The sequence below is a fragment of the Neofelis nebulosa genome, chromosome 2 (genome assembly GCF_028018385.1).
Source record: "Neofelis nebulosa isolate mNeoNeb1 chromosome 2, mNeoNeb1.pri, whole genome shotgun sequence".
NCBI lineage: Eukaryota > Metazoa > Chordata > Mammalia > Carnivora > Felidae > Neofelis > Neofelis nebulosa.
Genome location: NC_080783.1, coordinates 183,693,223 through 183,705,430, shown reverse-complemented (window position 1 = coordinate 183,705,430; position 12,208 = coordinate 183,693,223). Strand labels below are relative to the sequence as shown.

The 12,208-nt window shown below is 46.4% G+C and overlaps 1 protein-coding gene across 10 annotated transcripts in view; it reads right to left on the bottom strand.

Annotated features, from left to right (window-relative positions):
- The window catches only part of LOC131504751 (BEN domain-containing protein 5), a 1,495,810-nt gene that overhangs the window by 215,457 nt on the left and 1,268,145 nt on the right, over nt 1-12,208 (bottom strand). For 6 of the 10 annotated variants that reach the window (XR_009258138.1, XR_009258139.1, XM_058717436.1 and 3 more), the window contains 2 exons: nt 7,591-7,739; nt 1,575-1,788 (listed from right to left, as the gene is read on the bottom strand). The exons of the other annotated variants lie outside the window; for them this stretch is intronic. Coding sequence is in view for 4 of the 6 variants with exons in the window: in XM_058717436.1 (XP_058573419.1) it covers nt 1,575-1,788; nt 7,591-7,739 (363 nt within the window). In the remaining 2 variants the exon portion in view is untranslated. The remainder of the gene's footprint in view (nt 1-1,574; nt 1,789-7,590; nt 7,740-12,208) is intronic. 10 annotated transcript variants of the gene reach the window in all.

Below are 12,208 nucleotides of genomic sequence, written 5' to 3'. Positions count from 1 at the left end.
TATAATCCTAGGCAGCCCTTTCAGTTCTGTTAAGAGGTTAAGTTTTCAGCTGAGGAAACTAAGACACAGGGGGGGAAATGATTTACAAGAAATCACAACGAGGGTCAGTCCAGGGATCAGCTTGCCAGTCTCAGTGTTTCATTTGTTCACACGTCATTTACTGAGCTCCTACTGTGTGCCATTCCCTGTGGTAGGCAATGAGGATGTGGAGATGAATCAGATAAGGTCAGATCAGTGCCTGAGGCAGACACACAGCAGATGATTTTAGACCACGACAAGACGATGGGGCCAGTCAGGCACTGGAAGGCACCTGGGACCTGCTGAGTCACATTCCAACAAGTATAGTGGAATCAGAGGTTGGGCACCTATTTGGTGGGGCAGGGCCACATCCCCAGGAAGGCCTCTTCCTCAGGGAGACCTCCCAAATGGAGATCCATTATTTCAGAAAGCAAGCAGACTAAAGGTTACCTCCAACTGTCTAAAAATAAGTGGCTGTTTAAGTGAATTAGTCATGAGTCGGCCAGGCAAGGAAGGCAGCTCTGCTCCAGCAGAACAAGGCCCACACTAGAGCCAGGGTGGTATGGGTTTGAACTCTCTAGCTCTAACCTGGCTGATCACTTAATCTCGCTGAGTCCTGCCACCTTGACCTCCAAAGCGTACCCTAAATCTGGCTTTTTTTCCTACTCCCACTGCTATAACCTTAGTCCACGGCACCATCATCTCCATCCGAGACTACTGCACGAGTGTCCTAACTGAGCTCCCATTTGGTCACTCCACAATCTGCCCTTCTCCTATGGATAGAATAGATCCAAGCTGCTTAATGTGGCTTTTTTGGCCCTTGAGAATGGCTCTCACCCACCTCGCTGACCTCGCTCTCCCCTCACTCATGGCTCCGTGGCTGTCTGGAGCTGCCTCGTCCCTGGAGTGTGCTGGCCTTTGTGCCTCTTTACTCTGCCTGTTTTGCCGCCCCTGAGACCTCCACAGGGCTGCCTCCTCCACCCCTAGTTCCCAGCCTCCTCAAGCAGGCCTGCTCCAACACACCTAACACAGCCCTCTCTGTCCTGCCGTAACATGTAATGATGCTTCACTGCCTTCCTTCATCAGTACCTGAAATTATCTGACATATATATTGTCTGTCGCAGAACCTGGCGTGGGGCCTGCTCAAAATGTACATGTTGATGGAATCTACTTTCTTTGCTGAAACATGGCAGCTGGACACTTAGAGACCAGTAGTCAGGAGCATGGCTTCTGAGGCCCATGCAGTGACCCCCTTCCCCAGGAATCCTTCCTTGATTTTCTAGCTAGGGGGTCTCCTCCCCTCCTGAGATCTTTCTCAGCATGTCATCTACCCTTCTCTCATGCTAGCAACTTGAACTGTGCTTGTGTCCACGGCTCATCTCCCGTTAAACATGAGCTCCTCTGGGACAAGGTCCATACCTGCTCTTGTGTTCCGTGCCCGGCCTGGGGCCTGGCATGGAGAGGCTTCAGTGTCTGCTGAACTAAACTGTGTCTAGTACATTCCACAGAGTATAGGACAGCATCTCAGCCATTGCGTTTGTACTGCAGTGACCTACCTCTGACAATGCTTAGTTTGTGAGGCGAGAGGGGTGGCTTAGGGACTGCATCTTTCTTTTTTTTTGTGGCAACTCCTGTGACGCTTCTGTTCTTCAGAACATCTGTTCCCCAAATCATGACTGCCAAGTTCTTTGTGTACTTGGAATCTCCTTGGGTTACTTGTAGCTGGTGCCATTTCTCCTCATCAACCCAAATCCCGCTTCCCAGATGGACCTGAAAGAGATAAGAACACAAGCACCTGTGTAGTCGGACAGGCTGGCAGTTGGAAACTTTTCTTTTCCTTTAAAAGACACTGCTGCACACCCATAAGAGGCTCATTCCATAAACATCATGTTAACTATCTTTAAGGGAAATAATAACCATTTACCGAATCCCTATAATGCACCAGGCCTTATTCGAGTGCATTATACCCACTCTCTCAAATCTTCGTGGCAACCCTGGAAGGAAGGTGTTGGGATACTATTTTCATTTCCGATGGAAAAACCGGGTTGAGAAAGGTGAAGCCAGTTGCCAAAAGTCACTCAACTACTATGTTACAGGGTTGGGATTCTAAACATACTCATGTTATAACAGGGCCACTTGGAGCCCGAGCAAATCTCAGAACGTGTACGTTTCACTTCCTTCTCTGTTACACTTTAGAAAGACTTCTCTCCCTTTGCTGTGAACATGCTGGGGCACAAATCCCAGCATAGTGGTTCCCAACAGTGGCACACGCGGGGGTCGTCTAGAGCTGTAAAAATCGCTGGTCCCTGGGCCCCATTCCCAGGGATTCTGAATTATTACTCTGGGTGGGACCTGGGTACAGGGGTAGATGAAAGTTCCCTAAGTAATTCCAATGTACAGCCGAGTTTGAAAACCATTGCCAGTTGGAGCCAGGAGGACAGCCACCAGACTCCACCATTAACTGGAGTGTGTTTGTGCAAGTCCTTTCCTACTTCTAGCTTCAGTTTCCCATGAACTAAACTGGGAGAGTGGGATTTCATCTCTAAGTTCCTTCTGGCTCAGAACACCTATGATTTTGATAAATTAAATACAACCACAGTGTCCTTGGTCTGATTCTGTTCTGATGGAACAGAACACGGCCTAGCGCTCCCTGGAAGGGAAGGTCTCAGAAGGTTTCAGGGCAGAGTTGGTAAATGGAAGACGACTCAGAACGATCTAGCAATAAGCTATAGGCTTTCAAATTTTTTCTCTTTTCTGGCTCTTTTAACAACTCAAAAACCATTTGCTAATCATTAAAAAATGGAGTTTTGACTTCGACACTGACATTTATGTTGTGTTTCTCCTGAGTCTGTGGAGGGTGGAAATGGCCTCTGTGGAGAAGGAGGGGGGGCAGCTGCTAATGAGCTGAACTTTCTAAGGGTAATGAAAGAGCTCTGCCCAAAGTCCTTGTCTTCAGAAAGAACTGTAGGTCAAAAACATCATGTGGTCAGGAGACCTCTTGGGAGAGGTCCTGGCCTGAGAGATCGCACACACACCCACACTGATGGCAGACTGGCAAGAACTACCGTTCAAAGATGGCTGAAGATCTTTCTACTGAAGACTGGCTTGGAAAAGAAGGTGGGTACACACAGATGGGAAGACAGGTCAGTCAACAACACTTCTTCCTTCACCAATTACTGAGGTTTTTCAGCCATCCAAAACGGAAAACAAAATAGCCCAGCAACACAGCCCACTCACGGATGTCAGCAAGTAACCAATCCACCTGGCCTCATCTGCCTTCACTTCCTTTTGCTCACAAGATCATTCAGATCCCTGCAGGCCTGGTATCAGGTAACCAGATCCACCTGGTCTTCCTGTGCTGCAAATTTCAGTGCCGCAAATCTGTTCATATGGCTCAGGAAGATAAGCAACCCTGGAAGTGAGATGTGCTGCCCGGGGCCAGCTGGGCAACACTGATCCAAGGTCAAGTCTGGCCTTTCCTCTGCAGTCTGAACCGCAGGTGGGCAGTCTGTGTGCCAGATCAGGCATGCTGGGGACAAGTTTCCTGCTGCTCCCTGCTGGGCCCCAAGTCACCTCCCTCTGATGACACTCTGAAGCTACCTCACAAGCTTCCTGAGATAAGGGGGAAACAAGGAATTTGAATTAGATTGAATTCAGAATTAGAAAACCTTAGAATGGAAGACAGCGTTCGTTTTTCAAAGATTTCTGCTCTTTTCCACCCTGGGTCTTGCTTTCCTATAATCTTTTATTGTTCTTAAAAGAGAGGTAACAGTCATTTTAGCCCATGTTCTGCTAGAGAAGGGGGACACTAATATTTTTTGAGTACCTTAATGAACCAGGTATTGTACCCTCAATTTATCTAATCCTCATAATGACCTTAAGAGATGGAAATAGGTAGCAGTTATTATTCCCACTTTACAGACACGAATAGAGATTCAGAAGGACTAAATTACTTTCCGTGAGACATACCAGCAGTAAATTTTGGAGTCAAGATTCAGACCCAAATCTGTATGGCTCTAGAGCCCAAGTTCCCCAGGCCTCCTGCTGCTGCCAGTGTCACGGTGGTGCCAACGTGGTGGACACATAGCCTATCTAACATATCTATATTCCATGAGGTTTCTTTTTGAGTTTTCCTCTGTGCTGGCCCAGCCACTTCCCCTGCCGGCACTCACTGCAGGTCACTACGGCAGACAGGGAAACCAGAAGCAGCCATGGGCTGGCCTTCCTGCCTCTGGTCCCTGCTCCCTTCAACTCACCCTATAAACACTGCCAGATTAGTCTCCCTAAAACACAGCTTTCCTTCTTTGACTAGATTACTTCCACAGTCTTTCAACTCCGTGTTTCTGTGTGAACACTCTGGAATCTTGAATGGCTCCCTCTTTCCTATCACATCAATCTAACCTCCCCAGTCATCTTTAGAGGCCCTCCAGAATCCTCTTTCCATTCAACTTGCTAGCCTTTAGTCTCCTGCTATGGCCATCATGATGAAGCTTGCAAACTCCCGCATTTCCTTCTACTTTCAGTATGTGGTAACAGAAAAGGGGGTGCTGGAGTCTTCAGCCCTAGGTGGCAATCGGCTAGTCACTTTACCTGAGTCTCACTTTTCTCAGATGGACAACAGGCAGAACACCACCTAACTCACAGAGCTGTTCTGAGGATTATATGACATAACATGAATAAAACGTCAGAAGGACATAACACCCCCAACCCACCCCCCAGCTATGTCTCCACTGATGCCTTTCCCCTGTCCAGAAATGAATGCCTTCGCCTATGTCTTCTTAAGCCTGCTAATCTTCCAAGCCCCAGTCCCAAATCCAGGAAACACTCTTTAACTCTCCATAGCTAAGTTCTATCCCCCTCTGAATTTCTAGCCTTCTGTGAGCCTTCACCACCTGATTCAGTCCTTCACAGTACATCTCCATGGGGACGCATTGAGGCTTTGCCTCTTTGGTCCCGTTCAAAATGATCAGGACTAGTCTGAACACAAAGCAGGAGAAACAGAAGGGCATATTTAATATGTTTTAATGGCACAGGCTTTCAGTTCTGATGAGCTGCTTTTCCTTAGAGAAGAAAATATTTTCTGACATGAACTTGAGTACAAGGCCAGCTTTACAGCACAGAAAGAAATGGCTCTGGGTAAGACCAATCACAGGTATATGTTGGGACAACGGCTCCCGAGGTCAGCAAAATAAGGGTCACCTGGAACAATGCCCAGTTTTCAGAGATGGAGCAGAATAGACTGGAAAGAGCACTGGCCTGGGAACCAGGAGACCTGCCTTCCAGTCCCTACCTGTTTGTTTCTAGCCTGTTCTATAATTACAGAGGAGCCCTTCTCTGGATGTGCTTCCCCAACTATGCCATTTATAAATTAGACTATGTAAACTTTAATAGTCTTTGCAGCTCTAGGATTCAATGAGATTTTGAAATAAAGAAAAGCAATGAACTTTATCAAAATCAGAAAGTAACTTTTGCAGCAAGCCCTATTATACACATAAACCATTGTTAACTATTTGACCATAATGTTAGCCTTATGTGTCAAGGGAGGTTTTAAAAATATGGCATCTGGCAGGATGGGACTTGATCAAAAAATGGCTTTGTGAAATGTTTTGTAGGACAAAACTAGTTTCCTACTAGGAAGTGGATCCCATTCTAATGCTCTAGGCTTTGCGGAGATTAAGGCCTTTGTTCATGCAGGCAGAGAGAAGAGAGGGTCAGAAAGGATAGCAGAGCCAAGAACAATGAGGACGAGGGAATGTTGCTCTGGGAAGCTGCCATCCATTTCTAGTCTGTCCACTTCCTTTCCTCTCCCTTCATAAATTTCTCTGTCGAGCTTCAAATTAGTTGCAAACAAAAGTCAGGTTAGTTTTACAGCAACATGTTGGCAACAACCAATGAAAAAACAAAACTGGCAATTTCAAGATTTGTTGTGCAACTCCCAGGGAAACGTTAAGTGAGGTCTGAGATACCCATTTTCTGGAAATGGAAAAATGATACCTTTGCAAAAGAGGCCCCCAGAATGCTCAGAAACTGTCCATCAGTTTTCAAAGGAAGAGAGAAATAGTGTTCTCTTGGAAGCTACTTTAAGAAAAAGTCTCTAGTCACCGTACAGTGCCGTCGTCACTAAAAAGGAATCAACAAACACAGAATGGTCCTTTCTTTTCTTTATCTTCAATTGGGTAAGATTCACCCAACTTAGATACACAGCTGGAGTGACTACAGGCCCATGGAGAGCATGAATCCATCCCTCCTTGCACAGATCGGGGCACTGAGGCCCAGCAAAGAGAAAGATCCACCCAAGCAAAGTTACACAGAAAGGACAGAGACAGAGCTATGCTCAGCATTCGTGTTCCTGACTGCCTATTTCCACTCTGGCATGCCACCTCTCCCCTGCAAAGCGGACTTTTAAAGCCTGTTGGCTGGAGCAAGTCAAGACAGAATGGGCGGATGACCTGGCCCATCAGTTCTGCCTCTGCAGGGGAGGAAGTGCTCAGTGGGAGATGAGGGAATGGCAGCATATCCAAGAGAGCCCTAAAGACTAACAGGTTTCATTTCCTCAGCTGACAATATTTGCTTTTTGCCTCAATCTGGCCAGTTGCAAGGATATATCTGGACAAACCCAAATAAAACAACCTTTTCTTTCTCATCAGCCCACTGGGGAACAATACTGGATAAACAGAGACCTTCTGAAGCACGAGGCAAGAAAAACAGACTGACACAGATGATTCTTTGGGGAGAATGAGAGGTGATGTCTGTACTGTATGCCAGGGTGGCAGAAATATAACACTAAAACTGAATTTGACCAGTGCCTAGACAAAGGGCTTCAATATACTTCTTCCAAGATGAATCCATTTGGATATCAGAAGGATGTTAGAACGTTTTCTCCCTGCCCAGCTGCTATGACACGTGACTTTAAGACTTCCAAAGGCTATTCCATTAGTTTTCACCCCTGTACTAATAGAATTAATAATGCTTAAGTTTTCTTTCATGACTTTTTTTTTTCAATAGCCTTACAAGAAAATCTGAGAAGTTATATGTGGTCCTAGGACTGTGGCCTAACCACTGTTTGAATATACAGCTTGGAAACAGCTTAGGGACAAGGAACGCTTCTCATTTACCAGTTTATCCTTGGCATCTAGCACAGGGCTTAGAACATATAGATACTTCGCGAATGGTGAACAGATACATATTGAGTTGTTCTCTGTCATTCAGAGATTTTATTTCTGGTACACCTTATAAATTTTATGTGTCTGGTTTTTATAGGAGGGTAGGACAAGTTTCATCAAACCACCGTGCCTTTTTAAATCTTTCTCACTACTAAGCTATTTTAAAACGTCAGTTTAGTTTTATACTTGCTTTGGCCCAGTATTTTTAAAAAAAAAAGGGAAGAGAAAAAGAACAAGTCCCAGTTTAGCTCCACTAGTTACAACACAAGAACTCTGGAAATAGTTACTGAGGCCCGGGCCAGGAGGCCAAGTGGCCACACTGTGTCTCAGGAAGCTCCCACCAAACTCTCCATCGTCACTCTGACTAACAAACACTTGCAGGGAATGGATATTGAGCTTGAAACACTACCTTGCCATTGTCTAGGATATACTTGTCCATGACAGGTGCAGGAGCGGGGTAATAGGACGACGTATTTGCTTCCTCACTGAAAGTGCTCCGTAACTCCGGCTCGGGCTCGAGACATTCTGACTTTACTTTTTCCAAGTCAATGGCGGGACCTAGGCAGTTAAGAAAAGAGATCTGTCTAGAACTCCAAGGACAATAAAAGGCAAATATTTTTAACTACGCATCTATCAGCACACAGTGGCACAAAATAAATATGCTGGTTTATTTTTTCCGTTGGACTACACTTAAACCCAGGCTTGAAAATAATATGAGATATGAACGTCACAAGGGAAAAGGTAGGAAATTGGAAGGCAAGAATGAACAAGACTCTAAGTATGAATGAGAAGTGGTCTTTGAGGGTGTCATTGTCTGAATGGAAATGCAGGGGAATCAACTTCCTGGTCAGAAAAAGAGGTCCTGTTAAGACTGGGGTGCACAAGGGGTGGCAATCGCTGCAATATGCAAAGTGTGTATTTGCTAAAACCCCACTTCTGCAGCCTGCAGTGGAGCGGGCCACAGCCTAAGAACAGAGGTTAGGAAAGCAGTGGGGACAAATGCAAAGGCCTCCCTCTCCCTAAGACCTAGTATCTACCTAGACAGGAGCATTTCAACCAAGAAATTAAAATACAATACAGATTAAGCTTCTGATTGCCTGATCTAGCAGCTATCCTGATTTCTATTTTAATGCAATCAACACAAATTACGCGCAGTTTAAACAGTGAAAGGAAGCTAGATAAATGGTGGTGGTTTCTAAGGGGAGTATTTTTTCTTCTCCATTAAGCTTTTAAAAATGATGGACTATTTTTTAAATCACCTATTGTGTCTTGATTACCAAAGGGCAGAGAAACAGGATGAAAGTGAGTAAATAAGGCTGAATGACTTGATTAACTTTTGCAGGAGAGCAACTACAAAGGCCAACGGAGAGCTCAGTACCCTGGAAATGTTCCCGACACAAACATTTCTTGAGCTGTCTGGGATCTGGGAGTTAGCTACTGCTATAGTGGGTCCCCCTGGGCTATGCCTATACCTGAAGTAACCAATGAATTTCATGGTCCAATCTTCCCTTATCCTAACTATGTGGATCACCTGATAAGGAGTCTTTATACACTAAATTACAATCTGGTTCCAATTCTATGCTCAACTGCCACACCCCAGACTTTGGCTGGTGGTAGAGAAGGTATTGGTGATTTTGTTACTAAAATTCCTCATGACAGGGCAAGAATATCATTCCTGAGTTGCTGGCAGCTACCATCTGCAAGACAGAATCTCTGTAGTCTCTAAGGATGCAAGCATAAGCCTTGTACAAAGCAGAATGCAACATGGCTGGGAAGCAAAAGAGTGCGGATGAAAAAAAAATGGTTCATCAGGGTAGAGCAAGGTTAGGTCCTATGCCTGGCTCTGCTGTTTTAATTGTGTGACCGCAGGTGAGCGAATTGTAGATGCAGACATTGGCAGAGTGAAGGACAGACAGCATCAGAAGTGTGCTGAGGGCATCTCCTAACACTGTGTGATGTATGTAGGGGCTGGGCCCGGGTCCCACTCTTCTCTTTGCCCCTAGCACCTGGCACTGAGTACCTAGTCTCTGAATGTTTGCTAAATGAATTAAAGAATGACAACAATGAATGAATACTTCTACAGTTTCAGAAGCAGATGCCAAAGTCTCTCTTCTCTCTGTGTGAGATCTCAGGTTGAATTTCTGAGATACAAACTCAAGTGGAGCATTTGATCTTTTCTGAGATCAGGGCAGAGGTAATTACTCCAGTTTCCCCTAAAGGGCATGGCCCAGTTGGCATCTGAAGTCCCTTCCTGCTCTGACATTCAGCAACAGGAAAAGGGGATGGGCTGAGAAGATGAGGTCCCTGTAGCCACTGGCTCACAGGTCATCTTTGGCAAGATTGTGCCCCTCCTCTAAAGTCTCTTTTTCCTTCTAGGAGAGGAAGATGTTGGACAAGAGAATGACTCCAGTTCAGCTCTGACTTTAGTCCGGTTCTCCCCCACCCATCTCCACAATGGCTGCCAAAGAGATCTCCTTGAAACCGTGTCCTTCCTTGCTTATTAGCACCTTCCTTCCTAGTTACCCTCAAAATTAGGTCATACGTTGTAGCCTCCGTAAGGCCCAGAACAACCAGCCTCCTCTCTACCCCTGGTGCTCAATTCTTGTTCTCACCTGATACTCACCTCTGCAGAGGGGCCATATGCCATGCTGTCCTGGCCTCTATGCCTTGGAAGTCTCGGCCTTGCATAATGCCACCTCATCTGCCTGCCAAGAATGGAGCTTAGGGGTCCCCTCTGTGAGGCCTTGCTCTGATCACCACCAGGTAGGGGGAGTCTCTACTTTGTAAATACTTCCAGCAAATTCTGTCTGCAATCATCTGCCAATCTGTTGTCCGCATTAGACTGTGAAGCTCTTTGGGGGCAAAGTTTTATTCTCTGTGCAGTCTTGGCAGCCAGAGCACTGGCTGGCACATTGCAGGCTCTCAGTAAATTCTTCATGACAGGAGGGGAGAGAGTTGGGGGTGGAGGGGTGGGCAGGGACTTAAACAGGCCAGGGCAAAGGTTCTGAAACAAAATCCTGCTGCCGAGTTGAGGTGCTTGGGGGTACAGGCTAGGGTGGGTGGGAGCCGTTCTTAAACTACTGTGACCTTTTGGCAGCCCACAAAGTAGAACTTAGGTCTGTCAAGTAGAAATTGGAAACTGCTGACAGAATGGACGATTCCGATGGCTACAGAGGGACATATAAGGGACATGAGGACCAAGGGTTGAGAGATGCTTCTCTGGCTCCATCCTCTGCTGCCCCCTTGCCACATCCCCACCCCAACCTCCCAGTCAGACTCCACTCCAAAGTGCCAGCCTGGCCTTCCCCACGCATACACCATTCCTTCCAGCTTCCCAGTCTGTGCTTGTGTCGCTCCTGCTGTCAGAACAGTCTACCCCACAGATGCCCACCTAGCTGCACTCCACCCGGACCTCAAGGCCTGACTCAAATGCCACCTCCTCCATCTCTTCAAAAGGAGAAAGCCATTCTCTCCACCTGTTGGCTTGGAATTTGGAGTCAAAGAGCCTGGAGTTTAAATTCTGGATTCCCCATTTACTGTTTAGGTGAGTTGTAAGCTTCCTCAGGTGGGTGAGCTCTGTCCCCGTGTGGACCCCCCGCCCCATATAATCAGATGCTCTCAGCTGTTTCTAGGCATGTTCCCCCCACTAGATGGTGAGGCTTGAGGCCAGGCAGGGACTGTGTCTTCTTATTTCAGAGACCAGGGCTCAGCAGTGTCTGGTTCACGTTCTACCCTCAACAGGTAATTTCCGCATTAATGATTACTTAACCTTCCTGGCCCTGTGGCCTCACTTGAAAGAAGCAATGACAACAGAGACCTGGCGAGACTGAAGATTCAGTGAGTTGACCATATATATGAAATGATTACGCCAGAGTCTGGTGCAGACTGGGTACTCGGTAAACAGTGCTCACCCCTGCTCCACCTCCTTCATACACAAGTTATTCCCGGGTGCTTCAGTTAGCCCACCACTAAACCATGGCCTTGGTGCACAGAGTCTGTCCTGGCACTCCACGGCACACCCACGCTCCCTCGGGCTCATGCTGATCTCCTCAGGGACTGCTGCACTGGGATCTTCTGGCTCCCAGGGAAAACTATTTCCTCCCATTGTCCGTCAGCACCTTGGAGCATCCGGAGGCTGCCAGGTGTCAGTACTGTCTCTGCAGCTGCCCCGTCTTCAGTACTGTACACAGAAGGTACCTGGCTCCTCAGCCTCAGCCCGGAGGGCAGACCAGCCAAAGGCACATCTTGGAAGGGGTTCCTCAAGGAAACTGGGGGTAAATCACAGCTGCATAACCTCAGACAAGTCACCTCACCTTTCTGTGCCTCAGCTTTCCTACCTGCAAAATGTGGATTACCAATAGCCACCATGCAAGCTGATAATGCCTCTGGAAGAGTCCAGCACCGAGGCAGGCACAAAACAGAGGATCAGGAAATGGCAGATAAACAAAAGAATGAATCCGGGAGTAAAGCAGGGTGTTCCGTATCACAGAATCCAAGAGAAAAGGAACAAAAAAAAAGCATATGATTTCTTTGGGGAGAAGAGGGAGGGCCTCTAGTGCTTTTAATTTAAGGGAGGGGGGAGAAAAACATTTCATTGCAAATTTTAGTCGGTTCTACTACCGATGTTGGCAATTTACATCTCATTACAACAAATGCCTCAGATTGCTGTTTTGCTTTTAAAAATTTCTGAGGCATTGTTCTCCTTCAAACACATGTGACCAAATTAGCCACAATAATAAGCACTTGTGCTAAGAGACAGCATTGTACGATCTGGTGCAGATATTTTAAGTAACAAAGGAACTTTTTTCACTTTGTGGGAAGAGTAGGAATTAAAAAGAAAAAAAAAGGCCTTTTGATCTACTTCAGGTTTATTTTGGGGAAAATACACCTTCCATGAAGAGAAGCCTCTCAGCTGGGTAAGGGAAGCTTTTACAAAAGCATAAAAGGTAGTACTTGTCTTTTCATTCAGTCATTCAGGAACCCATTCAGTATGCAATCCCTGAACGCATACCCAGATCTGGGCCCTG